The 27115-nt window shown below is 38.8% G+C and overlaps 1 protein-coding gene across 1 annotated transcript in view; it reads left to right on the top strand.

Annotated features, from left to right (window-relative positions):
- The window catches only part of RELN (reelin), a 517734-nt gene that overhangs the window by 474951 nt on the left and 15668 nt on the right, over positions 1-27115 (top strand). The window contains exons 47-60 of the mRNA XM_027123841.1: positions 2670-2810; positions 4062-4239; positions 6600-6793; positions 10241-10497; positions 14143-14297; positions 15357-15571; positions 17822-17999; positions 18929-19104; positions 19251-19357; positions 20451-20693; positions 21304-21479; positions 25128-25201; positions 26022-26183; positions 26917-27074. Of these exons, the coding sequence (XP_026979642.1) occupies positions 2670-2810; positions 4062-4239; positions 6600-6793; positions 10241-10497; positions 14143-14297; positions 15357-15571; positions 17822-17999; positions 18929-19104; positions 19251-19357; positions 20451-20693; positions 21304-21479; positions 25128-25201; positions 26022-26183; positions 26917-27074 (2414 nt within the window). The remainder of the gene's footprint in view (positions 1-2669; positions 2811-4061; positions 4240-6599; positions 6794-10240; positions 10498-14142; positions 14298-15356; positions 15572-17821; positions 18000-18928; positions 19105-19250; positions 19358-20450; positions 20694-21303; positions 21480-25127; positions 25202-26021; positions 26184-26916; positions 27075-27115) is intronic.

Genomic DNA, 27115 nt, shown 5'->3' with positions numbered 1-27115 from the left:
AAAAAGAACTTATAAGATATTACAGAAAAGCCCAAACGAATTTTTTTGCCAACCCTATATATATATATATATATATATATATATATATATATATATAACTGAATATATGTATATAAACTGAATCACTTTGCTGTACACGTGAAACATTGTATATCAACTATACTTCAATTTAAAAAAATTTTAAAGGTAATGGAGCATATATAAAATATTAGGGGAACAAGGAAATCTTATTACTTGCCCACTATCTATGCACACTGAAGATATAAAACAATATTCCTTGAAGGAATACAGAGATATTTCCTGCCCTTCAGCAACATATAATCTAAAGGACAGAATAAGTATGTAAGTGTTGACTTGTTATTATAATCCAAGTAATGATGTGCTATGGGAAATACGATATTCCACTATGTTATTCATAAGATGTTGCCGCACGTACCAGGCATAGCTATTAATAAACTTAGTCATTAAAAATTAACTGATGAGCAGAGCACTGAGTTACACAACCACAGCGGGGGCATCTTCATATTACTTACTCTGAGAATACCAGCTCACTGCACCTTAGAGCACCTACTAAGGGCTAGGTGCTGTACACTGAGTGTATAATGTTAAACAAAAAGAGATTAACCCTCCTCCCTTACAACTTTTCTGAGGAAGAGACAGACATTTAAGAAATACATATGCAGGGCTTCCCTGGTGGCGCAGTGGTTGAGAGTCCGCCTGCCGATGCAGGGGACACGGGTTCATGCCCCGGTCCCGGAGGATCCCACATGCCGCGGAGCTGCTGGGCCCGTGAGCCGTGGCCGCTGAGCCTGCACGTCCAGAGCCTGTGCTCCGCAACGGGAGAGGCCACAACAGTGAGAGGCCCGCGTACCGCAAAAAAAAAAAAAAAATACATATGCAAATAAATATATGACTAAAGTTGTGATAAACACTATGAAAGGAAAAGAACCATTTGCTATGGAAGAAATGTAGTTTTTAAAGGGATCTGAAAGAATATTTCTCTATGAAGACCTGACATTCCCTCTGAGACCTGAAGGACACACAGAGGTTAACCGGGCAGAAAGGAATAACATGTCAGCAGAAGGCAGGAAAGAGTTGGAGGAGCTTCAGGAGCTGAGAGGAGGAGCCGGGCTCCAGAAGGGAGGCTGAGGGACCAGAGGAGAGGGCTCAGCTCCGGCAGAGCCTTGTGGGCCAAGGAGGAGCTTGGGATTGAAGTTAAATGCAATAGCAAGTGACAGGAGGGTATTAGGTAGACGTTTCTCTGCTGAGACGAACAGATGGGAGCTGGCGAGCAAGACAGGTTATGGAGAAATGAGTGCATAGCTGCTCAGCAAACAGATATCAAACTGAACGATTTATTTTCAGAGTGAAGATTTGAGTTCTGTTGTTTCTTTTCTATTTTCTAAACTTAATATAAATGTGTTCAGTTGGATAATTTTACATCCTTGCTGTTATTTGGTCTTTGGTCCTGCCTAAAACAGGTATCTTTCAGTCAAGTGGTTAGCATATCTCTTAATGAGAAAAGTATATGAATCCATAAAACGAGTTGCTTTGGCTAATTATTTCCTCCAAGGTCTTTGAATGTTCAAGCTCACTTGAGCCTCAGGCATTGTTTGGATTTTACTGCCATCTAGTGTCCCTAAACACATGAGTTTATTTGTCCTTATGAACAAGACTCCCCCAAGCTGTGCAAATGAGCAAATATATATTCTCCAGAATGGGAGAATCTCTGTTTGGGTTTTATTTACATTGCATTTAAATCAATATAAAATAAGTCTGGGAGTAACAGAGCTTACTATCCTTACTATCCTTACTAACAGGGTCTTACTATCCTCTCTCTTCTCTGTCCAATTATCTTATCTAGGGTTTCACTGATCCTTCTGATATACACCCCCAGTCTTCCTAAGGCTCTCATTGTGAGAATTCTTCATAAATGCTGACCAGTTTGCCTCCTGTACAAAAGTGTCTGGCCTTAGGGAGCGCTTAGGAGTTGAAATCCTCTCCCCGATTCAAATGCAGAGGGGTTATGGCTGCTCAAGGACAAACATCTTTTCCTAAAATGCAAATACAACTTGGCAGCAGCCCTGTTGTCCCTCCACAATGATTTCCACACAAAATTCAGGGCTCACTGGTCCCATGAGGCCACTGATTCTAGCATTAGTTTTAGTATCTGTTTTAGTCTGTTTTTACAAGGCTCAGAAAGCCCATTGGCCTAAAATATTGGGTTGGCCAAAACTTTCCTTCAGCTTTTAAGTAAAAACAAAAGACACATTTTTTTATTTTCACCAAGAACTTTATTGAACAACATATTCACCACTTTGTTCCACTACCTTCTGCCACACTGATATGACAGCTGTCCCAGTACAATCTAACAAAATTGTTTCAAATGAAGTTAAAGACAGCTAAGCAGTACTAGAGCCATCTTACGGAAAAAAACGAATGAACTTTTCAGCCAACACAGTATATTCTCAAGCTATTGCAGTTCAGTTTGGTTTGGTTTTCTTAATCAAAGTTTGGCAAAGAATTGGCCGTAATGAATACATTTTTCGGAACACAGGTGAGGATGTACGTGCATTTGTGTAACACTCCTCCATGCACTTGTTCAAACATACCAGAACACTTTCCCTTGTCCACCACATCCTTCATTATAATTCTCTTTTTCTTCAAAGGTCCCAAGCCACTCGTTTCCGTTGGCATCAACCAGCTCCTTTTGACAAGCAGCAGACGTGGGCAATAGATAATGTCTATATCGGAGATGGCTGCACAGATATGTGCAGTGGCCATGGAAGGTGCATCCAAGGAAACTGTGTGTAAGTAGGTTCTTTTCTTCCTGACTCACATTCTGGCCGGGAAATTTTTCTGAAACTGGTTTTTTAATCACTTCCAAGCTGCTTTAGGTTATATTGATACATTTTTCCTGAAATCTGACCTTGAGCTAACTATGGAGTTTATGGCTATCTTTGTTCTTGCTTGGAGAGTAGGAACTGAACAATATCTTGTAGGGAGAAGGCTGAGTTATAATTGACTTGTTTTATTTTCTTCTATGTTTCTGTGATATACCTGAGCCTTGAAAAAGACATTAGAAGAAGTTCAGGAGTTTCATATGTTCTGACTGAAAATAATACATCCTAAGTATTTTTCTCACTGAGGTCTGAATGTATGTAGTGATATGCCTTACTTGTGGTTTGAATGGTATTCCTGTGGTATTTGCATAAGGAAGTATATAAATGCCTGATCAATTTGCCAGGAGTATTTGATGGAGAGACCTACAATTTTACTCAGAGAGCCTTAGTATCTTTGGAAGGATCTAAATAGAGAGAGAGAGAGAGAGAGAGAGAGAGAGAGTGTGTGTGTGTGTGTGTGTGTGTGTGTTGTGTACTACAGGGCTCTGTGCTTTATTTTCAAAGACTGCTTTCGATGGGATACTATGAATGAAAATGCTGATAGAGAATTCAGTTCCTTCTCCACTAATCCCTGTACACCTGGGGAGTCTTTCCTTTGATTAATGATTCTAGCCCATATCCAGCATGACCTCTGAGATCCCGGAGCCTCCCAGTCCTATATTCATATTTCCTCTAACATTGAACAGGGAATTCACTTCTGTGGTCAAAGATGGCAGATGCTATCCAAAGATGGCAGATGCTCTGCTATTTGGAACGTGGCCTCTTGGATTCCTGATTGGCTCAAAGCCTCTATGAAAAAGACCAGTTTCATGAATTATTAGGACCAACCAGTTTACTTTGGTAGCTGCAGTTCCTTATCAGCCATCCAGAGCTGTGTCATGCAGGGACAGGGCTTTAGTAAATTCTTTCAAATTGCTTCTCTCTCCACCTGTAAGCCCAAGTCACTACTTTAGGAAAGCCTAGAGGCAGTTAATTCACAGCTTATTTCTAACCTAAAGCACTGTTAAGGAGAGCAGGTGAATTCCAGCAAGCTCTGTGAAGATAACTAACCTTTCATCATCTTGGACTAGGAAAAGGAGTTGGCTTCGCTAATTTGAGAGAACACTTGCAGGGGCTTTGTTTGATGTTGACTTTTCTTTTCTCTTTTTCCACTCCCAGCTGTGACGAGCAGTGGGGTGGTCTGTACTGTGATGAGCCCCAGACCTCCCTTCCAACCCAACTCAAAGACAACTTCAATCGGGCCCCATCCAACCAGAACTGGCTGACTGTGAATGGAGGGAAATTAAGTACTGTGTGTGGAGCTGTGGCTTCGGGAATGGCTCTGCATTTCAGTGGGGTTAGTGTTTGGCTACTGTTTATTCATTTCTGCATCCTCTGAGTTCCCCCCCAAAAAGTCGAGTCTCTTTTGAAGTTTAATTGGCAAATCAAGATGCACAGTTAGACACTCTAAATGCACAACCCTGATGTGAACTCACAACTTTCTACAAATCAGAAAATGCTAATTATTTTCAACACTTTCGTATCACATATCAGCTGCGACAATTTAATTATTCAGGGTCGTGTCAGCACAGGCATATTTAAGTACACATTTATAAAGGACTTAAACGAATTTCCACCCTGGGATAGAGAGCTTGCACAATGTGTGAGGGTCTTCCACCTGAATGATGCTCTAATTGAAAATTCCTGAGCTTGCAACAGATTTGGGATTTAGGGAGCCAAAAATCTGGAAAATGAGCTTCAGTTTCCTGAATTTATTAACAATAATTAATCCTTTATGTAAATTATCCAAGAAAGAGTAATTGTTAGTAATTACTAAACACGTGTATTTATAGCAGATTATTTTGTGAATGATAGCAGCAATGTTAGCAAATTGCTTTGAGAAACTTTATAGCCATTATGCATTGCTGCCAAAGATGACTTGTTTAAAAGTAGAATTTCTTCAATACTATAATTAAATACCCTTTACAGGCCATTTAATTTTTAAAAATTACAAATTCACTATCAGTTCTTTACTGCCCTACCACGTCCTACCTTAGAGTTTACATTTGTGCCAATGAAATATACTAGTATTTTAGCCCAAGAGTAGCAAGAGGACATATATTATGTTGGATTTTTATAATCATCAACAGCGATTAAGAATGCAGTGTTTCATAAAGAATGCTCAACATCATTAATCATTAGAGAAATGCAAATCAAAACTACAATGAGATATCATCTCACACCGGTCAGAATGGCCATCATCAAAACATCTAGAAACAATAAATGCTGGAGAGGGTGCGGAGAAAAGGGAACCCTCCTGCACTGTTGGTGGGAATGTGAATTGGTTCAGCCACTATGGAGAACAGTATGGAGGTTCCTTAAAAAACTAAAAATAGAACTACCATACAACCCAGCAATCCCACTACTGGGCATATACCCTGAAAACACCATAATTCAAAGAAGAGTCATGTACCACAATGTTCACTGCAGCTCTATTTACAATAGCCAGGACATGGAAGCAACCTAAGTGTCCATCAACAGATGAATGGATAAAGAAGATGTGGCACATATATACAATGGAATATTACTCAGCCATAAAAAGAAACGAAATTGAGTTATTTGTAGTGAGGTGGATGGACCTAGAGTCTGTCATACAGAGTGAAGTAAGTCAGAAAGAGAAAAACAAATACCATATGCTAACACATATATATGGAATCTAAGACAAAAAAAAAAGGTCATGAAGAACGTAGGGGCAAGACAGGAATAAAGACACAGACCTACTAGAGAATGGACTTGAGGATACGGGGAGGGGGAAGGGTGAGCTGGGACGAAGTGAGAGAGTGGCATGGACATATATACACTACCAAATGTGAAATACATAGCTAGTGGGAAGCAGCCACATAGCACAGGGAGATCAGCTCGGTGCTTAGTGACCACCTAGAGGGGTGGGATAGGGAGGGAGGGAGGGAGGGAGATGCAAGAGGGAAGAGATATGGGAACATATGTATATGTATAACTGATTCACTTTGTTATAAAGCAGAAACTAACACACCATTGTAAAGCATTTATACTCCAATAAAGATGTTAAAAAAAAAAAAGAATACAGTGTTCACAGTACTCCTCCTAGCTTAGATGGAACTCTGAGAGGCCTAGTTTTCTTCATAGGTTCAACTAAGAAATGACTATGTTAATGAATTAATATAGAAAACATTAAAATCAACTGTAAAAGTTTAAAAAGCTTACAACTAATATTGCTAATTATAATTAAGTTGTATTACATTTTTGGACATCATTTTTAAATTGCATATTAAAATAGTCATCTCAGTATACTATTTTGTTAATAGCTGATACCTTTTTAAAAATCTAAAAGATACCTATAAATAGCTAGAAATAATTAAATAAAAATATAGAATAGTTATTTTAATTTCAGCTCTCGTATTGCTTAGAAGAAAATAGAAGAGAATCTCTTTAGAATACATTGCCCTTTGTAAGTAAATTCTAATACTGAAATTTCAAAGTTCAGCATATATTTGCTGTGTACCTACTGTATGCTAAAGGCCATACTAGGAGTTAGTATAATAGGAGAGATAAGAAAATCATTATTGCAATACTGTGTGACTTGTATTGCAAAAGAAAGGATGGAAGCCAGAGAATACCTAGAATCTGTAATGATGATTCCTTATCACTGTGTCGTTGCATTCTGCTTCTTTTCCTTAGGGTTGCAGTCGGCTGTTGGTCACAGTGGATCTAAACCTCACTAATTCTGAGTTTATCCAATTTTACTTCATGTATGGATGCCTGATCACACCAAACAACCGTAACCAAGGTGTTCTCTTGGAATATTCTGTCAATGGAGGCATTACCTGGAACCTGCTAATGGAAATCTTCTATGACCAGTACAGTAAACCTGGGTTTGTATTCTATTTTATCTCTTATAACTAGTATGTTGAGCGAAGATGCTTAGTAAGGCCATCACAGGGACCACAGGGGACTTGGACCACACTCACCAGTAGAGGATGCCTCTGAGACCAACACGAAGACAAGGTTTCTGAGCTAGATAAACAGCTGGTTTGGGGTTTTTATTTCAAAAAAAACTAGTTTGTGAATTCGTAAATAAGATAAAATACACAATCACAATGCCAGTAATGAATAGATCCACTGTAAAAACTCATATAAATTAATGAATATATGATAATTAATTTCAACAGCATTTTGGGAAAGTGGAAACAGAAAAGTAATTTATTTGTTTGTTTATATAGTGTTCACTCCATTTTAGAGAATTGGGGGCTAGAAAATAAACACAAAATGTAAATATCCTTAAGAAGCCTAGAGTCTATTTTTAAATTCCTTATTGAAAAACCCTGAAGAAACACAATGTATGGGTCATTTTTAAGAATATACTTTTGAAGGGCAAAAAACAATTGTGGCTGATTAGAAATGTCCAAAGGTTGTTAAAAAGGAAAAGAGCATATTTATTAAAGTAGGAGGAGAATAGGGAAGAGGAAGGTGATATAGGAGAGAAAGAGAGAAGGAGAGAAGGTTGGAGGAGAGCAGAGCAGAGGGGAGGGGAGGAGAAAGGAGGGGAGGGGAGGAGTGATTGCAGCCCAGTCAAGAAACAGAATAAATAAAAGGAGAAACATAGATAATCTCAGTGCATGGCAAACCAGGTACAAGCTAAAAATTATGTAAAATAAAAACAATCAAGAATCTCGTAAATGATAATTTAAATTCAACCTATCGGTCAAGAATATGTTCAACTGTGAATTACAGAAAACCTAAAATAACTTAAAAGGGTTTTTTTCCTCTCGTATGTAAGTTAGATCCAGAAGGAAGTAACCCAGAGCTGCTACAGCGGCTCCACCAGGACCAGAGACCCAGGTTCCTTCTAACTGGTACTTCTGCCACACTCAACGCTTTGGTCTGAGAGGACCCACATTCCAGCCTGCAGGCAGGAGGATGGGGCAAGAGCAGTGTGCTGTCTCTCTTTAAGGACACTTCCTAACAGTTGTCCACACTTCCTTTCACATTCTAATAGCCAGAACTTAGTCACAGAGACACACCCAGATGCAAGGCAGTCTGGGCGTGGTGTCTTTATTCTGGGTGATTATTCGCCTCGCTAAAAAGATAGGCTCCTAATATGAAGGGAGAATGGGGAATATGGCAATTGAGGAAATGCCAGCCGTCTCTGCCATAAGCAGAAGTTTTAAATACTGCACTTGCATTAAAGTTGGACACCAATAAAGGATTCCAGATAGAAACTAAGTGGTACCCAGTGTAATAGTGCAAAAAAATGTGCTCACCTATTAGTAGGAGATAGTAGGCAAGGCAAGTAAACTGTTTATGGAGAAAGTTATAATGACTCTCACATATGAGTTCCTGAACACTTTAACAGCATAGTATACAGGGAGAAGGAAGTTATGTTTCTGTAGGGTAAAAGCATAACTGTCTAACCCACTTTAGTTCTCTGAAGGAGAAACAAATTCACCAAGGCAGGAACAGTGGTCATAATTTATTTACACTTTTCAGCAGCCTTGGATAAATTTCCACTCCAAAGGATTTTAAAATGTGGTCAAGGATTTATCAGGATAGAGAAATGAAGATAAAAGATTGTTGCTCTGGATAAAGAAGTGTGATTGTGTGTTCCTCCAGGAACGGATAGATTTCTGATGTTAGTTAATACTTTTTTAAAATGTTAATTAAACATGCCAATTCAAAGGAGAAAAATTATAGAAAGATCTTACAAGGTGAGCATACAAAAAAAGAGGGAAGGGAGGGGCACAGGTGAGCTTCAAAACTGAGATGCATGAGGAAATTAACTTTGGAAAAGATTATTTACCTGAAGACTCATGGTCTCCAAACTGCCAGTTACTACACAGCTGAGGGTCTGGGATTCACAGTCTACACTTCCCTTCCCTAAGACCAAGATCCACTGAGTTATCATGGCCCAAAGGGTGCACAAAATGATGGACATAATCAAAAAAAGTATTTAAGGGACTTCGCTGGTGGTCCAGTGGCTAAGACTCTGCACTCCCAATGCAGGGGGCCCAGGTTTGATCCCTGGTCAGGGAACTAGATCCCACATGCCACAACTAAGAGTCCACATGCCACAACTGAAGATCCTGCATGCCGTGACTATGACCCAGAGCAGCCAAATGAATAAAATAAATAAATAAATATTTTTTAAAAAGTATTTAAAATCCAAGTACTGGAAATCCAACTAATAACATCCTAGCCTTGAATGGATTTTGATTGCCCCTCATCTGGAATACTTCCTACTCTTCTGGTCATTATACTTCAAGGAAGACATCAAAGAGAGAAGAAGAAGGGAACATAAAATCAACAAGGAGATAGTATGTAGGCAAAACTAAAATAACAAAACCTCTTCCATGTGAAAGACGAAAACCCAGGGGTCATATTGAAGCCCTCTGCTTAAGGGGTCTTCCCAGGATGAACTGCAGTGCTAACACTCAGAGGCAGCCCTGGAATGTAAAGGGAGGTAGATTAGCATGGATAAAAAGATGAGACTTTATGAGAGAGTAAACCTCAGGGAATTATTTTCCCCAACAGACTTTATGAGTTGTGAATATCATTTCGAAGGGGTTTGATATCTTCCTGAGGTTTAAATGCATCATTGTGATTAAGGGGTATTTCCGACTTTATTTGTAGCTGATTTAAGATTCATGTTGGAGGTGGAGCCATGTGTTTCCATGTCTGTCTTTGGTGATTGAGTCAGGGGCAGCCTGCTGGGCTTGTTAGCCCATGGTTCTCACTCAGCGTTTCTAAGTATAATGTTTTCAATAAAGCATAAAGTCGATGTCAAACCAGGCAACTGATGAAGTAATTACATATATCCTGGTACTCTCAGGCTGAGAACCCAAATGTCCTGCCACAATCTAGTGTCCAAATTCCAAGCAAATTTCTGGTACACATGGGAGTGGAATAAAATCAAGGTGGCAGGGGAAGGAAACAGATGAAACCAACCCCTGAGTGGCAGAAAAAAAGTCAGTATCGGTTTATGTCTACCAAAGTGAATATACCCTATGCCTACGGATCTAGAGGGTCTCTAGACAAGCAGAAAACTGTAGGGTCCCTCTCAGTTCTGCCCAGGGACAGTTAGAGCAAGGGGGTAGTTCCAGGATGCTTGAATTTGTTCACATTCTGTTTCCCCAATTTAGTGATTTGTGAGACTTTGTAAAATTAAGACAATTTATCGTGGTTTTTAAAAACAATTTTAGCTAACGTCCTCTCCTCATCCTCCATGTGACATGTAATATCTTATCTCTGGTTGCACATCCCTTCCTTGCATGAGATATTTGACAAGACTCCCCCCCCCCCACCCCAACCATCATTTTCTTCAGATTCGTGAATATCCTTCTCCCCTCTGACGCTAAAGAGATTGCTACTCGTTTCCGCTGGTGGCAGCCGAGACACGACGGCCTGGACCAGAACGACTGGGCCATTGACAACGTCCTCATCTCAGGGTCTGCGGACCAGAGGACCGTCATGCTGGACACCTTCAGCAGCGCCCCAGTGCCCCAGCACGAGCGTTCACCCTCGGACGCTGGCCCTGTGGGAAGAATTGCTTTCGACATGTTTATGGAGGACAAAACTGCAGGTAAATTTTTCACTGATGCTAAATGAAAATCCATTTGGGTCTTTTCCAAAAAGTGGAATGTGGAACCTTTTACAGATTCTCAAGTGGTACAGAAACAGTGAAAAGGGTGTCACCCTTTTGCTTCTCTCAACCTTCCTGGTTTACATTGTAACTAAATCTTTTCTTTCGGTCAAGCCAGCAAGTTTGTTTTAATAGCATTCAATAATTTTATTAATAGGGTAATTTTCTTTTTAAAAATTTTCATTTCTACGTTTCTTGTTTTTTATTTTGGTTAGAAAGCCAACATTTTTTGGACATTTTTTTATTCTCCAAGGACAAGTGTTTTGTTTTGCTGCACGTCAGACGCGTTTGTGATGGTATTTCATGTTTTCAGAAGTGTCCAAGGTCATGCTTGTTATTCTTCATTCCTGATAGGAGTATCACAGTGCCCCAGTGAACTGTCAAGGATCTCTCCATGCTGTTCTTATTTTTAACAACTTCTTTTCATTTCGTGACACTATTCTGGTCACCTTTTCTTAAGTGGTGTCGTATATTAAGGATATGGCTTTGTCATGCCACATACTTGGTTATACTACATAAAACATGGTATCCTCAGGTGAAGTAGTGATGTTTAATTACACATATCGTATCAACACTGCAAGTGCTATCGAACAGATATACTGTACCCCTATAGATTCATCAGACAGTGGGACTGTGCCATATCCAACTCTGCAGTAGCCTCTTGCATAGAAAGGACAATCTGGTTGTATTTTACAATAATAAGACTGATAAGAACCTTCTGGAGGAATGAAATCTATGCTGAAGACAGTTGAAATGTGAGGAATTTTAATAACTTAAAATACTTAATTATTAGTTTTTATTTTAAAAGCAACACATGTTCAAAGTATGAAATTAAGAAAATACAGAAAATCATGAAGATGAAAATGAAAATCACCCAGAGGATAACCATCATCAATATTTTGATATTTTTCTTAGAGTCTTTTTTTCTATGCCTCTGTATAATCGTATTTTTTTTGCTGTACGTGGGCCTCTCACTGTTGTGGCCTCTCCCGTTGCGGAGCACAGGCTCCAGACGTGCAGGCTCAGCGGCTCCACAGCATGTGGGATCCTCCTGGACTGGGGCACAAACCCGTGTCCCCTGCATCGGCAGGCAGACTCTCAACCACTGCGCCACCAGGGAAGCCCTATAATCGTATTTTTAACAAAATTATAATCTTAAATTATACATATTTGTAGCCTGCTTTTTTCATTTAGAATTAAATCCTTACCATTTCCTCTTGTCCTTAAGTACCTTTGAAAATATAATTTTAATAGCTGTATAATATTCCATTATAATTTTTATCATTTAAACATTGAATATTTAGAGTAATTATTCTTATTAATTTATTTATTAGTATTTCACATGGCACAGTGGTATAACTGCAGATATTTAATAAAAATCACCCTTTTAAATAGAAAAAGCTTAAAATGTTCTTCACCACTTCCAAGTAGTCTTACTCTTTCAAGAAGGTTATTGAGAAGACTTACATAGATCTGATTCAGAACTTTGCTAAAGTACTCATTTATTTTTCCCTATGTAATGGTTTACATAAGTGAGTTTATGATCAGAGAATAATTTTAGTACAACTTCTGTACGAATAAAAGCAAATACGTATTTTTCAAGTACCTAAAATAGTGATATTTACTTTAGACTAATTCTTGATGTACAATTAAGCTCCTGCTTGTCTTGCAAAGATGGTGCTCCTAGAAAGTGTAATATCTACTTATATAAGTAGTTTATTGTATTGTGGAAGAAATTAGTGTTAGCTGATTAATGTAAGCCCTTTTTCATCAGGATTGCAGAGTTCTAGCATAAAATAAAATATGTACCCCAGAATAAACTCAGGGTATTCTTATTGGAATTCAAATTTCTGTGCCTTTTGATTCTTGAATCCTGTATCTGTGCTATAGGACTAAATGTAGCTCCAAATCCCATGGAATGAAAACTTAACAGATAATGGCATTGTGGTAGCCATTTGAGTCCTACAGATATATGTTATGCTCAGACAAAATCAAAAAGACACAACACTAGTGAAGGCTCAATTCCAATTAAATTGTTTGGTCTCTTCTCTGACTCTTCTGAGACCAGCCAACTCTGTGATTTGCACAGTAACCCAAGCCTCCAGTTGCACCCATTCATCTTCACTGTGAATGCTGGAGCTAACCAGGAAACTGCAGAGAAACGTTGGACCTATGAAATCAAAGTGTATCATGAATTAGATGAGATTTACAGATATGTTTCATTTCTAACCTTTCTGGGGTAAAATCATTATGTTCAAACACCTCTTCTGGGCTTCCTTGGTGGTGCAGTGGTTGGGAATCTGCCTGCCAATGCAGGGGACACGGGTTCGTGCCCTGGTCCGGGAGGACCCCACGTGCCGCGGAGCAACTAAGCCCGTGTACCACAGCTGCTGAGCCCGCGTGCCTAGAGCCTGTGCTCTGCGGCAGGGGAAGCCACTGCAATGAGAGGCCCGTGCACCGCAACGGAGAGTAGCCCCCGCTCGCCGCAACTAGAGAAAGCCCGCGCCCAGCAGCGAAGACCCAACACAGCCAAAAATAAATTAATTAAATAAATAAATTTATTAAAAAAAACAAACAAACCACCTCTTCCGAAAGGGAAAGGGAATTGTGACAGACACGAATGTGTGCTCACGCACACACGTGTGTGTGTGTGTGTGTGTGTGTTTGAGAGAGAGGGACAATAGGATTATTCTACACTGATCAGATCATAACCTTGCTGCTTACATTTTCCTTAGACTCCTAGAAGCTTTTTTTAAAAAATCACTTTATTGAGGTGTAATTGATGTACAAAAAGCTTTAGATATTTAATTTATACAATTTGATGAGTTTGGAGATAAGTGTTCACCCATGAAACCGTCACCACAATAAAGGCCATAATTTATCAATCACCTCCAAAAGTTTCCTCCTGCCCCCCCTCTTTTTTAATATTGATTTTTCTGTTATAGTAAGAGCACTTAACATTAAGATCTCTCTTAGCAAATTTTTAAGTATGAAATGCAGAATTGTTAACTGTAGGCGCCATGTTGTACAGTAGATCTCCTGAACTTATTCAGCCTTGCATTACTGAAACTTTGTGCCCTTTGACTGACAAGTCCCCATTTCCCCCTTCCACTATTCTACTCTCTGGTTCTATGAGTTTTACTATTACAATTTTTTTAATTGCCCAGAAGGTACTACCAAAATTTGAGTAGAAATAGCTAACTCACTTGGCTATCATGTTACTAAAAATCTTCCTCTATCATGTTACTAAAAATCTTCCTCCTTTAGATTCTGTCTAAAAAGTTAAACACCTGTCAGAAAAAAGAAATGGGTATACATTTTCCTTTGCTTTTCATCTGTAACACATAGAATACACTCTTTCTTTCTAAATGTAAACTTAGCTAGTATTGGTACTTGATATATCTCAATCTCTCAGTATCCATGTTCCTAAAACGATGTGCTTACATTAGTGTTTTGTCTGTGGATGGTATGTAAGAAGAGAGATTTCTACTTAACATAATTCTAGATGTTGCCTAAAGTGAAAATTTGTTTCAAAGTATTTTTGTCATAAATCTGTCATAAAATTTTTGTTCTTCTTTTTTTAAGTAAATGAGCACTGGCTATTCCATGATGATTGTACAGTAGAAAGATTCTGTGACTCCCCTGATGGTGTCATGATTTGTGGTAGTCACGATGGAAGAGAAGTGTATGCAGTGACCCATGACCTGACCCCCACTGAAGGCTGGATCATGCAATTCAAGGTGAAAATGTGATGACCTCAATTACATAAATAGCCATACACCAGCAATATAAAAATGAAAAAAATTGTGGAGACAACAATCATACAATACTTTATTGACTTAATACATACTTTGAAAAATGAAATTTAATATTAAGATAATATATCAATACATCCCAACTGTATATAACTTAATGATTAAAAGTATTTTATTTTTGAACTATTTCAAGATGAAACTTACATAAGAGTAAATGTGTTTCTGTCTGGGATTAAATACTGATAGAGCAAAATATTGATAAATAAAATGTAGGATACTGATTTCAATTCCCTGAGTCTAAATCATTATATGATTTAGGCAATTTTCTTCCTTTAAGAGAAGATTAAAGCTATTGCAGTTATACCTACTTTTTTTTATATACCTACTTTCTTTACAAAAGCATTTCAGTGTTTCTGGAGGAAAAAAATTATAGAAAACAAAGGCATGATTAGCATTAATGCCAACATCAATTTTGGCCAAGATTTTCTTTCAATCAATTTATTCTGTCTACCTCAATCCCACTGTATTAGCAACAAATGTTGCATTATGACTATCTCCATCAACAAAGGGTTAGGGTCGAAAGTACCTTCTGTAATTACTTCATTGCATCTTACTTGTAGTTAAAAGTGATTTATTGAGAGTCATAAATTGTATAACAAAACAGTAAACTTGGTAAAGCTGTTAGTAATCCTTCTTGGTCGAGCATTCTGCCAAACAGAAGTGCCAGCCCATTAGCACAACAAACAACAATCTGTAAGAGGAGGCCCAGGCCTACCAAGGCAATCAGCCAGCCACGGCAGGAGCGCAGATTTCAGCTTCTCTCCAAACTCCCTGCACGATATATGTGGCACTTTCTATAATCTGTCACCTTGGACAACCATGTCAACTCCGCCGTCTATCAGCAGAGCAAATAATGAACCTGAAAATACAGGACAGATGTGGTTGTCTGTCAGTGATCGGCAACTTTCTTGCTACCAAGTCTTTAGAGCAGAAACATGTAATATGGTTTTAATACCTCAATAATGTTGCATTTCCGTTTGTTAGATCTCTGTTGGATGTAAAGTATCTGAAAAAGTCACCCAGAATCAAATTCATGTGCAGTACTCTACTGACTTTGGTGTGAGCTGGAGTTATCTGGTCCCTCAGTGCCTACCTGCAGACCCAAAATGCTCTGGAAGTGTTTCTCAGCCATCTGTATTCTTTCCAACTAAAGGATGGAAAAGGATCACCTACCCACTTCCTGAAAGTTTAGTTGGAAAGTAAGTAGAAGATTAAAATAAAGCCTAGTTCCAAGCAGTAGACATAGGTTTAGGGACACTGTGGTCAGCCTGAAAGTATTGTGTAATTGTGGATGAAATGCTCTCTTCCTCCCTAACTCTAAAGGTTCTCTAACTGGTGACCTCCATGATGAGCTAATTTAAGGAGACCTCAGATTGTAATCCTCAGACTTGTCAAGATAGACCTTGACAGGCCCTTCCATTTTCCATACCTCAGTGTCTGAAAATGGGGACAGAGCAATAGTGATGGCCTTGGAGCCAGTTGAAAACACGTATGCTACCTTATGCACCTTGTAAATTGTGGTCCACTGTACATCATATGCTTTCCACATTACTGCCTTGTCAATCCATGATAGAGCCAAGAACAAAACCTAACTCATCATGCTATTTGTGCAAATGCAGTTTGTAGGTAGGTTTCATTTTTTTCTTATCAAAGCATTATGTTCTGCACCTGCGGTGAAAAGTAATTAGCCTGGAGCAGTAGTGAGCCAAGATGATTAAACTGTTTTTTGAAAAGTATGTGGATAAGTTAATTTAGGCAATTACAAAAAATTTCCAAAGATGCCACATGCTGCAACTAAGACCCGGTGCAGCCAAATAAATAAATAAATACATATTTTTTAAAAATTTCCCTTCAACTATAAAATTAGGGGGAAAGATACATTAATGAAGATGACAGGTATACTTCTACCATATGAATCACAGTTTCTGGCTAAATGAAGATCCTTCTTGTAAAACAGAGTTAGGATATAGGACCAGAACATATAGATCCTTTGAATACACATGGCAAAAAAAAAAAAAAAAAAAGTCCCTTAGAGATCATTTATTACATGACCACTCACAGTTTTCTGCTACAAATCTAAAGGGCTTAGTCAATTAACATGCTAGAAAACAATCAGGATACTTTCAGCTGCAGGTAACAGAAAACTCCATTCAAATTCAAATTAAATTTGGCTCAATTGAAGATGAAATGTATTATATCTATAATGAAAAAAAACCCAAAGATAAGTGGACTCTAGGATTGGTTGATTGACAAGCTCAACAGTGTCTTCAAGGACATTGTTATTTCTTACTCTTACTCTTCGCTCCACTGTCCACACATGGATGTCACACTCAGTCTTCAGGCTGGTTCTCCTCGTGAACATAGATGACTTCCAGAAAGCTGGAGCACAGTGTATCCTTACCTGTGTCCAATGGGAGAGAGAGAGAGAGAGTCGCTTTTCTTTCTAACAGAGCTGGAGCAAGTGCCTCCTTGCATCCCGTTGGTACAAATTAGTTCAAGAATGCCCGTTCCTGACTCCGTCAATAGTGAGGGGCCTTATATTACAGTGATTATCTCATATGACTCATCTGTGCTGAAAGGGATGCTGGGGAGCCACCACAACCTCACTTCCTCGTTTCCCCCTCCTGTCTTTACTCTGTTTTTTATAATGAAGTATAATTTACATTCAGTAAAATGAACACATTTTAATTGTTCCTCACAGTGAGTTCTTCCCATTGTATAACCCACGTAACCACCACATGAAACAAGATACAGAACATTCATATCATCCCAGAATGTTCCCTCATGCACTGTGAACTCTTTCCACCAAAATAGGGTGGCATATTTTAATATAAGGTTAATTATGAGGCTTGTATTTCCCCCAGAAGACAGAGAAGAGCAATGATGAAATTGAAATCTCAGGGAAATCTTCGTTTAATATATAACCCTTTCAAAATTGTCTTCTAATTAGCACAGTTACTCTGAGAATATTCATTATCTTTGAGGAATTCAGGAGTTGCTGTTTCCCAACCACCTGAGGGCCGTGTGTATGCTGACAAGGCTCTGTCAAAGGATTGATTCACCTTCTGTACAATTTCAGGAATACGATTAATGAATCGAAATTGTGTCACAGCCACTGGACTCCAGTTCATAAGCCACCTGATTTATGATAGTTACGGATTTGCATTTTTAAATGTTCCTTTTGCTTGAAATAGAGATTCCACTGTGGTTTTGGTGGGGTTTTTTTTTACAAGTTTAGTCATGTATTTTGAAAGGTAAATTGAACTGGCTTTAAACTTGCATTTCTAGAAAGATAGTGGTACTCTGAAGACATCTTTTATTAACCCATTTCATCTTGTCAGAATGATTTAAATGTTTTTTCTCTTGACTGCTGCATATACACGCAGGAAAATGGACCTGAGTAAAGTTAACTTTTGTTCTTCACTCCTTTGCTCTTGTGTTGCCAATAGTCCTGTAAGGTTTAGGTTCTATCAGAAGCACTCAGATACTCAGTGGGCAATTGACAATTTCTACCTGGGCCCTGAATGCTTGGACAACTGCAGAGGCCATGGGGACTGCTTAAAGGAACAGTGCATCTGTGATCCAGGATACTCTGGGCCAAATTGCTACTTGACTCACACTCTGAAGGTAACGTTAAAGCCCCTGGAGGAAGCATGTACTCTCATTGCGGACCATGCATCAAGAACCAGCTTAAGAGTGAGACTAGGGGCTTCCCTGGTGGCGCAGTGGTTGAGAGTCCGCCTGCCGATGCAGGGGACACGGGTTCGTGCCCCGGTCCGGGAAGATCCCACCTGCCGCGGAGCGGCTGGGCCCGTGGGCCATGGCCACTGAGCCTGCGCGTCCGGAGCCTATGCGTCCGGAGCCTGTGCTCCGCAACGGGAGAGGCCACAACAGTGAGAGGCCCACGTACCGCAAAAATAAAAAATAAAAAAAAATTTAAAAAGTGAGACTAATAATTTATAACCACATTCTTTGGGGCCCCTAGTCAATAAATCCTTTGTATGGAAACTTTAAAAATATGTATTAGGTTTAAGGGTTCTGGATTCCTAAATCAATCTCCAAGGTCAGGGGCACGTACTACCAGGGAGAACAAGATAATCAGGGAATATTGGGGGGAAAGTGCTAAAACTGTTTTATTTTATCTTCTTTAAATTTTCAATTTTTGTTCATGTTTCATAGAAACAAAATAAAGTACAAAAGTATTTTTATATAATATATCAATAAATAAGTATATTTTGAGAGTACATGCTTAAGTAACGTTTTACCAGTAGGAGTATTACTATACTCAACTTTACAGTTGTTTTATTTTAAGATTCTAGATTTTAAATTCCAATTATTAAACATTATTTAAGCAGTTTAAATGATCTTCAATATATGATGGAAAAGAATACTATGGATGTATCCTGTTGGGTTTCTTTTAATATCTTTTGGAAAAGCATTTGAAATCAGCTCTAATTCTTTTCAAGTCCAAGATGTAATTCTGTATTGTCTTAACTATTCCATAATTATTCTTTAAAATTGTTATTTTTAAATACATGCCACTTAATTTTTTCCAGACTTTCCTGAAGGAACGCTTTGACAGTGAAGAAATCAAGCCTGATTTATGGATGTCCTTGGAAGGTGGAAGTACTTGTACTGAGTGTGGGATTCTTGCAGAGGACACTGCACTCTATTTTGGGGGATCCACAGTGAGACAAGCTATTACCCAAGATTTAGATCTCAGAGGGGCAAAGTAAGTCAATTTTTTGTTATTTTTGTCACAACTTAGTCAGCTGGCCCCCGAACCAGAACGCGTGTGGAAGACGCTGTTATCCAGGACTTGAGTAGACGATTTGTTCTAATTAACTGTTCTGACGGATAATATGTGCTTGCGTTCAGATTCCTGCAATACTGGGGGCGCATCGGTAGTGAGAATAACATGACCTCCTGCCATCGGCCCATCTGCCGGAAGGAAGGCGTGCTGTTGGACTACTCTACCAATGGAGGCACGTTTTGGGGGTGAAAGCCACGCCCTGGAGCAGATTGCCACATTCCATCCAGTGCCCCTCAGCAGAGTCCCTGCAAAGCTTTGCTGACCTGGCAGTGCAAATAGTGAAAGCCACAAAGAGAAAGCTACAGACCTTAGTTGCATTACACGTTCTATATATGTGTGACTTCTGTGTTATACAAAATCTACCCAAAAAGGGACAAGAGAGAAATCACATTAAAAAAAATAAACTCCAAACTTTATGAATAAAGAAAATAATCACGATGCTTAGCTGAAGCTTGATTATAAATGATACAATTAAGAAATAAATTTTTGCTTGGTCTTCCAAGTAAAAGATAATTTTAAAAACATTTTAAAGTGTTTTAAAAAGCTTTTGTGTGAACAAGCATGTAATAAATGCTATAGAAGAGCTACAAGAAAACGTCATTAGTTGTGAAAAAAGATAGTCAATTCGTGAGTCTGTCACACTTTTAACAAGATTCTGTTTCATTATTTTGAAGTAGCTGAAACCAGGCCAGTAGTACCATGAGGTCTTTAGAAAATCAGCTTTAGCAGATAGGTATCATTCTTAATAACTGGCAGATAAATAGATGACCCCGAAGTATTTTAGGGTATTCAAAAAGTGTTTTCTTAAGTAACATAAACATTCCACCTACTCTCTTATCAGTTGATGACAGAAGCTTCATATTCGTCCAACAAATCACAAATTGCATAGAATTATAATAGCTGTATTTAAAAATGCTAGGAGTTCTTGTCCAGAAACATGCAAAACATGGGTATTTCTCATTATTTATGAGAAATAATGCATATAGGAATCGAGAACAAAATTTTAGAAGCAGAAAGTATATAATTTTTACTTAAGTGTTTCTATTTGTGGCCAAGTATTTCTAAATACCCTTCTTCCCCTTATATCATCAGCCTCATTTTGAAGCAATATGTATAAGTGGGGAACACTTATATTAAAGTCAGTGAAATCAGTTCTCATTATCTGGCTGAAGATTTCTTTGGGAAATTTACGGTAACTGCAGTATACTGGTGGTTTGTGGTGTTTTTTCCAGATATGTTACTTTTTTGGTGTATTTGCTTTATAGGAATTACTTGGACTTTGCTCCATGAGATGGATTATCAGAAATACATTTCTGTCAGACACGACTACATCCTTCTTCCCGAGGATGCCCTCACCAACACAACTCGACTTCGCTGGTGGCAGCCTTTTGTGATCAGCAATGGACTTGTGGTCTCCGGGGTAGAGCGTGCTCAGTGGGCACTAGACAACATTTTGATTGGTGGAGCAGAAATCAATCCCAGTCAACTGGTCGACACTTTTGATGATGGTAAGAAACAAGACATTGAACAATCTTTCCTGTGAGTCTTTTGTCTGATTATGTCTTTACATGAGTTACTATATGAAAAGCCTTTAGATGAGTTCCTAGCACATATTTACTGATCAACGAATGTTAGCTATTATTTTGCCCAATAATTTATACATCTTCAAGGTTGGCTGCTTGTTGAAATGTCAACTAAGAATTTATGTTGAAATGTCAACTAAGACTTTAATAAATCTCATTAAAGACAAAATGTCTCACTCTAAGTATAATTTGAAATTTCAGTAGCCCAAAATAATTTCTGTTTCTTTAGGAATTTCTGTGCAGAGATACACATTGTATTGGTTTGAAAGTATACCAGGAAAAATTTTGCAGTGGTGAAAGTTACCGGTCTAGCAATTACATTTTGAAAGTTGAGTAATCATTGTCCTAGCATTTAATAATCTTTTCTAGATGTGATTTCTCATCTTGGATTTGTATATTATACCAGTTAAATAAAATAAAAGTCAATCTTAAAGAGTAAGCAAAGAGCTAGAGCATAGACATTCAGGTAGTTCAACACTAAACCAATTAATTCAAGAGAATAACATGCCATATTGCTTCCAATTTACCTTAACAGAAGGCACTTCCCATGAAGAAAACTGGAGTTTTTACCCTAATGCAGTGAGGACAGCAGGATTCTGTGGCAATCCATCCTTCCACCTCTACTGGCCAAATAAAAAGAAGGACAAGACTCACAATGCTCTCTCCTCCAGAGAACTCATCATACAGCCAGGATACATGATGCAGTTTAAAGTAAGGGGAAGCAGCTCTTCCAGAGTCTGCATTACATTTGGGGGAGGGGGTATAGAGAGAATACTTATTTGAACAACTCCAAGGAAATGATTGATTTCATTCATTAAAAGAGACTTTATCAATAAAAGAAGTTATCTTTCACAAAGACCTTTATCTTGTAGGATTATCTGAACACAGGTTAAAATCTAAGTATATTGGGACGTGGCAAGAAATGTAACTGTATTGTATCTCAGATATGTAATCTTGAGTTCACTTTTCCAAACTTGGAAATAAAAAGCTCAAATAGGCACATCTGCCTATTAGTTTCTTTGTCTCTGTCCCCCCTTTCTGTCAGTCTCTCTCCTCCATTTCTATACCACTTTCTCTTTATGCCTATTTCATACATCAAGCCACTTTGCTTTCTTTTTTTTTTTTTTTTTGCCGTACGCGGGCCTCTCACTGTTGTGGCCTCTCCCGCTGTGGAGCACAGGCTCCAGACGCGCAGGCTCAGTGGCCATGGCTCACGGGCCCAGCCGCTCCAAGGCATGTGGGATCTTCCCGGACCGGGGCACAAACCCGTGTCCCCTGCATCGGCAGGCGGACTCTCAACCACTGCGCCACCAGGGAAGGCCCACTTTGTCTCTTTATCTATCCTTTTTCAGTATGTCTTTCCATTTTTCTTTTGTCTCTGACTTCCAAAAACGAACCTGTACATTAGCCCAATTGGAACTTCCCAAATCCTCAAAGATTTGAAAAGGACTCTCACTTCTTAAAATTGCATATTTTATTCATATAGAAGAATGGAAGGGAAGGCATAGGAGGTAATTAATAGACAATTAGAGAGAAAGATAAAGCAATATCAATTAATGTCTTTCTCACTGAAGAACACACTAAAAAGGGGCATTACAGAAATGCAGTTTATTACTAGATCTTTTTAAAGAGACAGATCAGTTCTAATACCCTTATTTAAAAAGATGTGCTATAATCACAATTAATAGTAAGAATCCTTATCAGTATAATAAAAATGTATTCACAGCTGGGAGAAGGGGAAAATCAGGACTTATTATGTATAGGGTTTCAGTTTTGCAAGATGAAAAATTCCTAGAGATATGTTGAAAAAACAAACAAATTTTCTGGTTTCCTCAGCTCTGTGTTAAACTCTCCTTCAGAGACTGTAGGGTGGTGAGGCAAGCCCCCCAAATGCTACCACTCCCTCAGGACTGTCTTTAACTTAGTGACATGAAGGATGCTCAAGGTCATGTCCAGTGTTATACCACCCCTAATTCCAAGCCACGTCCCTTAAGGCTTTCCCTCTACCAGGCTCACATCAGAGCATTTTTTGATTAAGTTGGTTGGGACCTCCTCTTTTGCTTCTTCTATCAACCCAGAACTGAAGAGACTGAAATTTTCTCTAGCCAAGTCAATTTGTTTCATAAAAAAAAAAAAGCTTGTCCCCAGAAATTTCATGATTAAAGTGTCCCTAAATCTGCATTTTTACAGTCACCATAGAATGGTTACCTGTGTATGTGTGGCTGAGTTGCTTTGCTGTGTGCCTGAAACTGTCACAACATTGTTAATCGGCTACACTCCAATATAAAATAAAAAGTTAAAAAAATTAAAAAATAAAGTCACCCTAGACTTTCTAAACACCATATCCATAACAGCTTTCAGCTTTCACCCATTCCTCGTTTTTCCTTTTCTTTGTACTATTTGGCACTCTTTTCCTTGTCTTCTCCAGCTCGTGAAATTCTCTTTGCTATTGGCTTCTGGGTTCTCTGCTGCTTCTCCTCTTACCTTCTTGATATCCACGTCTGTCTCCTTTTTGGTTCCTCTTCTTCCCTCAACCTGGTAAATATCAGCATTTCTTAGTACTTCTCCCTGGCTTTCTTCTCTCTTCACAGACATTCTCACCTTTGGAAACTTCATTCATCCTCTGGCTTCAAATATCACACCTTTAAGAGCAACTCCCAAATCTGCATATCCAACCTTGACTGGCCCATCAGCAGCCAATTCAGTACTTTTAATAGCCTGTGTACATTTCTACACCTCTGCCTTACTGGCACCTCAACTCAACATGTCTAACGGTGAACTTCATATCTTCCTGCCCCATGCCCACTTCTCTTTCTGATTTTCCTATTTCTCTTGATAGCACTGCCTGTCACCTATTCACTGGCTCTAAATTTTAATTTAGTCTTTGACTTTTCACTTTTCACATCTAATCAGTTACTACATCCTTTAAATTCTAACTCCCAGTGTTCCTGGCACCCATCCCATCTCCTCTGTTTGCACTATTACCACCTTTATTCTGGCCCTAATTCAATGAGTAGGCCATTGAGTAGTCCTTTCCTTTCTAATCTCTCTCCACTCCCACGTGTCTTCAACAGCACAGTCAGATTGATCCTTACAAAGCACAGCTTTGAGCGCATCATCCCCCTGCTCATTAACCCTTAATGACGCCCCACTGCCTACCAAATTAAGATCAAACACCTTTGACTGCAACTCATGGTCTGTCAAACTCAACCAATCTTTCCAACCTCCTCCACCAATATTCCACATACTCTACACTTAGACCAAAACACACCACACGCTGCACTCCAGACATGCCACAGTGCTTTCCCACCCAAATGTCTTTCTCCTGTCTCTACCTCTCAGACTCTTCCCATTCTTCAGGGACAGTTCACATACACTCTACCTGATGAATTCTTTTCTATTTTTTTAATTGAAATATATTTGACATATAGCATTGTGTAAATTTAGGGTATACAACATGTTGATTTGATACATTTATATATTGGAATATGATTGCCACAATAGTGATAATTAACACCTCTATCACATCACACAATTATCTTTTCTTTTTGTAATTGGAATAATTTAGATCTCCCACTTCTGATGAACTATTTTCTAACCTACTTAATAAGATTCAATCTCTCCTTCCTGTGAAGCACCACAGCATTTTATTTGTATGGGTTCTGGTTTCCATTTCCACTATTGGAATATACTTTGTATTGTATCTCTGAAACCAGGGTTGTTTTATGAATAAGCGTATAGTCTAAAGTTTTTAGCATTAACCTTCCCTACTATCAGCACTGAAATAGGACATACTGAGTAGATGATTAGAACTTAAATTTGAATCACCAAATTTTTCTAGCATTTATGCATTATTGATGATTCAAGCATTTAATTGCACATAATATGGAATGCTTTTATTCACATGGAAATGGAAAAAGACTAGGAATAAATTTAAGTAATTAAAAATTGCTATTTTTAATTACAAATAAAAATTTAATGGTAGCATCAATGAAGATAGGATATCAATGAAAATGTTTTGAACCAATGATACTTTGTTTCTTTCCTTTAATTCTCCAAATACTGCTTTCCTTTTGACCAATTTATCTTCCCCAAATTTATGATTAATATGTTATACTAATTAAGTAAATAGAAATAGTATATTTTTAACCTTAATTCTCGTCTCCTTGCAAAATGGCATGACTTTAACAAAGCTCAAAAGAATGTGTTCTTGGTGTCCTGGCAGGCTGCTCTGTAAAAGCTTCTCTGAATACTTCTTGATTACTTTTCAGAGTCATAATGAACAGAGATGGGATTTCTAATTAATGAGAGGTATTATTTAATCTAGCCTGACACATATCGATTGTTTGCTTGTTTTAGATTGTGGTGGGTTGTGAAGCCACTTCTTGTGGTGACCTTCATTCCGTAATGTTGGAGTACACTAAGGATGCAAGGTTTGTGAAACAATGTTTTACATTTCCTCCAAACAAGAATATACAATTCAAATGTTTGTCTGTTTTTAAGGCAGCTGCTTACAGGGGAGCATTCTTATGTATTAAAAGTGGCAGTTCCTGTGTATACATGTAAAAATTTCATTTGTATAAAATTCACACACGTATCTTATTTTCAAATTTTTCCTTCAAACCAAGAAAAATCAATGTTATATTACGCGGCAGCCAACAAACTTTACATTGTAAGTTAAGTAAGACACTAAGTTTGTCCTCAAAGTAGAACCCTCTTTATTCACGTTGCTTGTTCTCAACCAGCCCTAATAAAAATATAGATCAATGAAAGGTCTGAACATGCTCTAGCTACAGTCACACCTCCTAAAGCATAGTAGCAGTACTGAGCATCAGTCTGACAGAGGAAGTTTGCCTTGTTGGTGCTGGCAGGCCTGCCTCTCACCACCACTTTGAAAAATGAATTATAGTGAGAAGTTTGGGTAGATAGAGAACTTTGTCAGTCGACTCCAGGTGTAGTTCTTGTAACAATATCAGTGGGAGGAAGTCGCTAGAATGCCACTCTGTTCCTGCCATCATTTTATTCTGTCATCTGTGAATATATTAATGTGCCTGAAAAGAGTTAGGATCTATCTCATATGAGATAGTTTTCAATTTTTCTTTTTATTATCTGTAATTATAAATATATATAGGAAATAGGAAAGTTACATTAAAATGTCTTAATTTAACCCAGCCCTAAAGCATTCCCTTGACATAAGACAGGTCATGTACTTCTCTGAAGAGCTGTCTAATGCAGCCTTTTTGGTTTCTGCAGGTCCGACTCCTGGCAGCTCGTTCAGACCCAATGCCTTCCTTCCTCTTCAAACAGCATTGGCTGTTCCCCCTTCCAGTTCCATGAAGCCACCATCTACAATGCTGTCAACAGCTCCAGCTGGAAGAGAATCACCATCCAGCTGCCTGACCATGTCTCCTCCAGGTAGGTTGCGTACTAAGGTCAACTTGGTGGAATCATCTGCCTGTCTCGGCAGAGCACATACAGTGAGGCGAGAGCAACTGATAAAATGAGGCTAGACTTTTAGTTGCAGCCCTAGTACCCTTTCCCCTCATCTCCCCCTCCTCTCACCAACTCATGCCCCTAAATGGCAATTGCATGTCCCAAGAAGAAATAGGATCTTGTCGGTAAATGATTCATACACGTCAGATTTTCTTTTGATTAAATACCACAGCACACACCAAACTCAATCACAGGCCCAGAGTCACAAATGCCCAGAGACTTGGACTTGGCACCGTATCTGCCCCGGTGTTCTGTGCCCCCAAAGGCTGTGCTGCTCCTCGCAGAATCAGTGCCCTCTGGGTTCTGCCAGGCTGGTTGGGTTACGCAAAGCTGCAGGGTAAATATAATGGAGCACAGTCTTCCTAGAGCAGCATTTATTTTCCTCAAAGATTTGAAAATGATACACCACTACAGGAAAAATAGGTTTATTATGGAACAGAATAGGAAATTCACGTAAAATTTTCAGGGCTTTTGGGGTATATACTCCTAGAATGTGAGGGGTACACCACTCACCTCCACCAATCGGATGCTTCGGGGAGAAGTTTGGGAAGCCCTTTTCTTAGAAATAGCCCCCATTCCCAGAGGCTGGATGCTGGACGTAGCCGTGGAAAATAACAGCCTCCTGGATCCCTTCTGCTCTCTGTGGGACTTTCAGTGCAACCCAGTTTCGCTGGATCCAGAAGGGCGAAGAAACGGAGAAGCAGAGCTGGGCAATTGACCACGTGTACATCGGAGAGGCTTGCCCCAAGCTCTGCAGTGGGCACGGGTACTGCACCACTGGCGCCATCTGCATCTGCGATGAAAGTTTCCAAGGTCAGAATCCCATTTTGTCGTTCTTGACACAGGAGACCATG

Source organism: Aethalodelphis obliquidens, unplaced genomic scaffold (assembly GCF_003676395.1).
Source record: "Aethalodelphis obliquidens isolate GAN/ISIS:26980383/991018 unplaced genomic scaffold, ASM367639v1 scaffold27, whole genome shotgun sequence".
Classification (NCBI taxonomy): domain Eukaryota; kingdom Metazoa; phylum Chordata; class Mammalia; order Artiodactyla; family Delphinidae; genus Aethalodelphis; species Aethalodelphis obliquidens.
The sequence above is the reverse complement of the archived record's forward strand: the minus strand, read 5'-3'. Positions and strand labels throughout refer to the sequence as shown.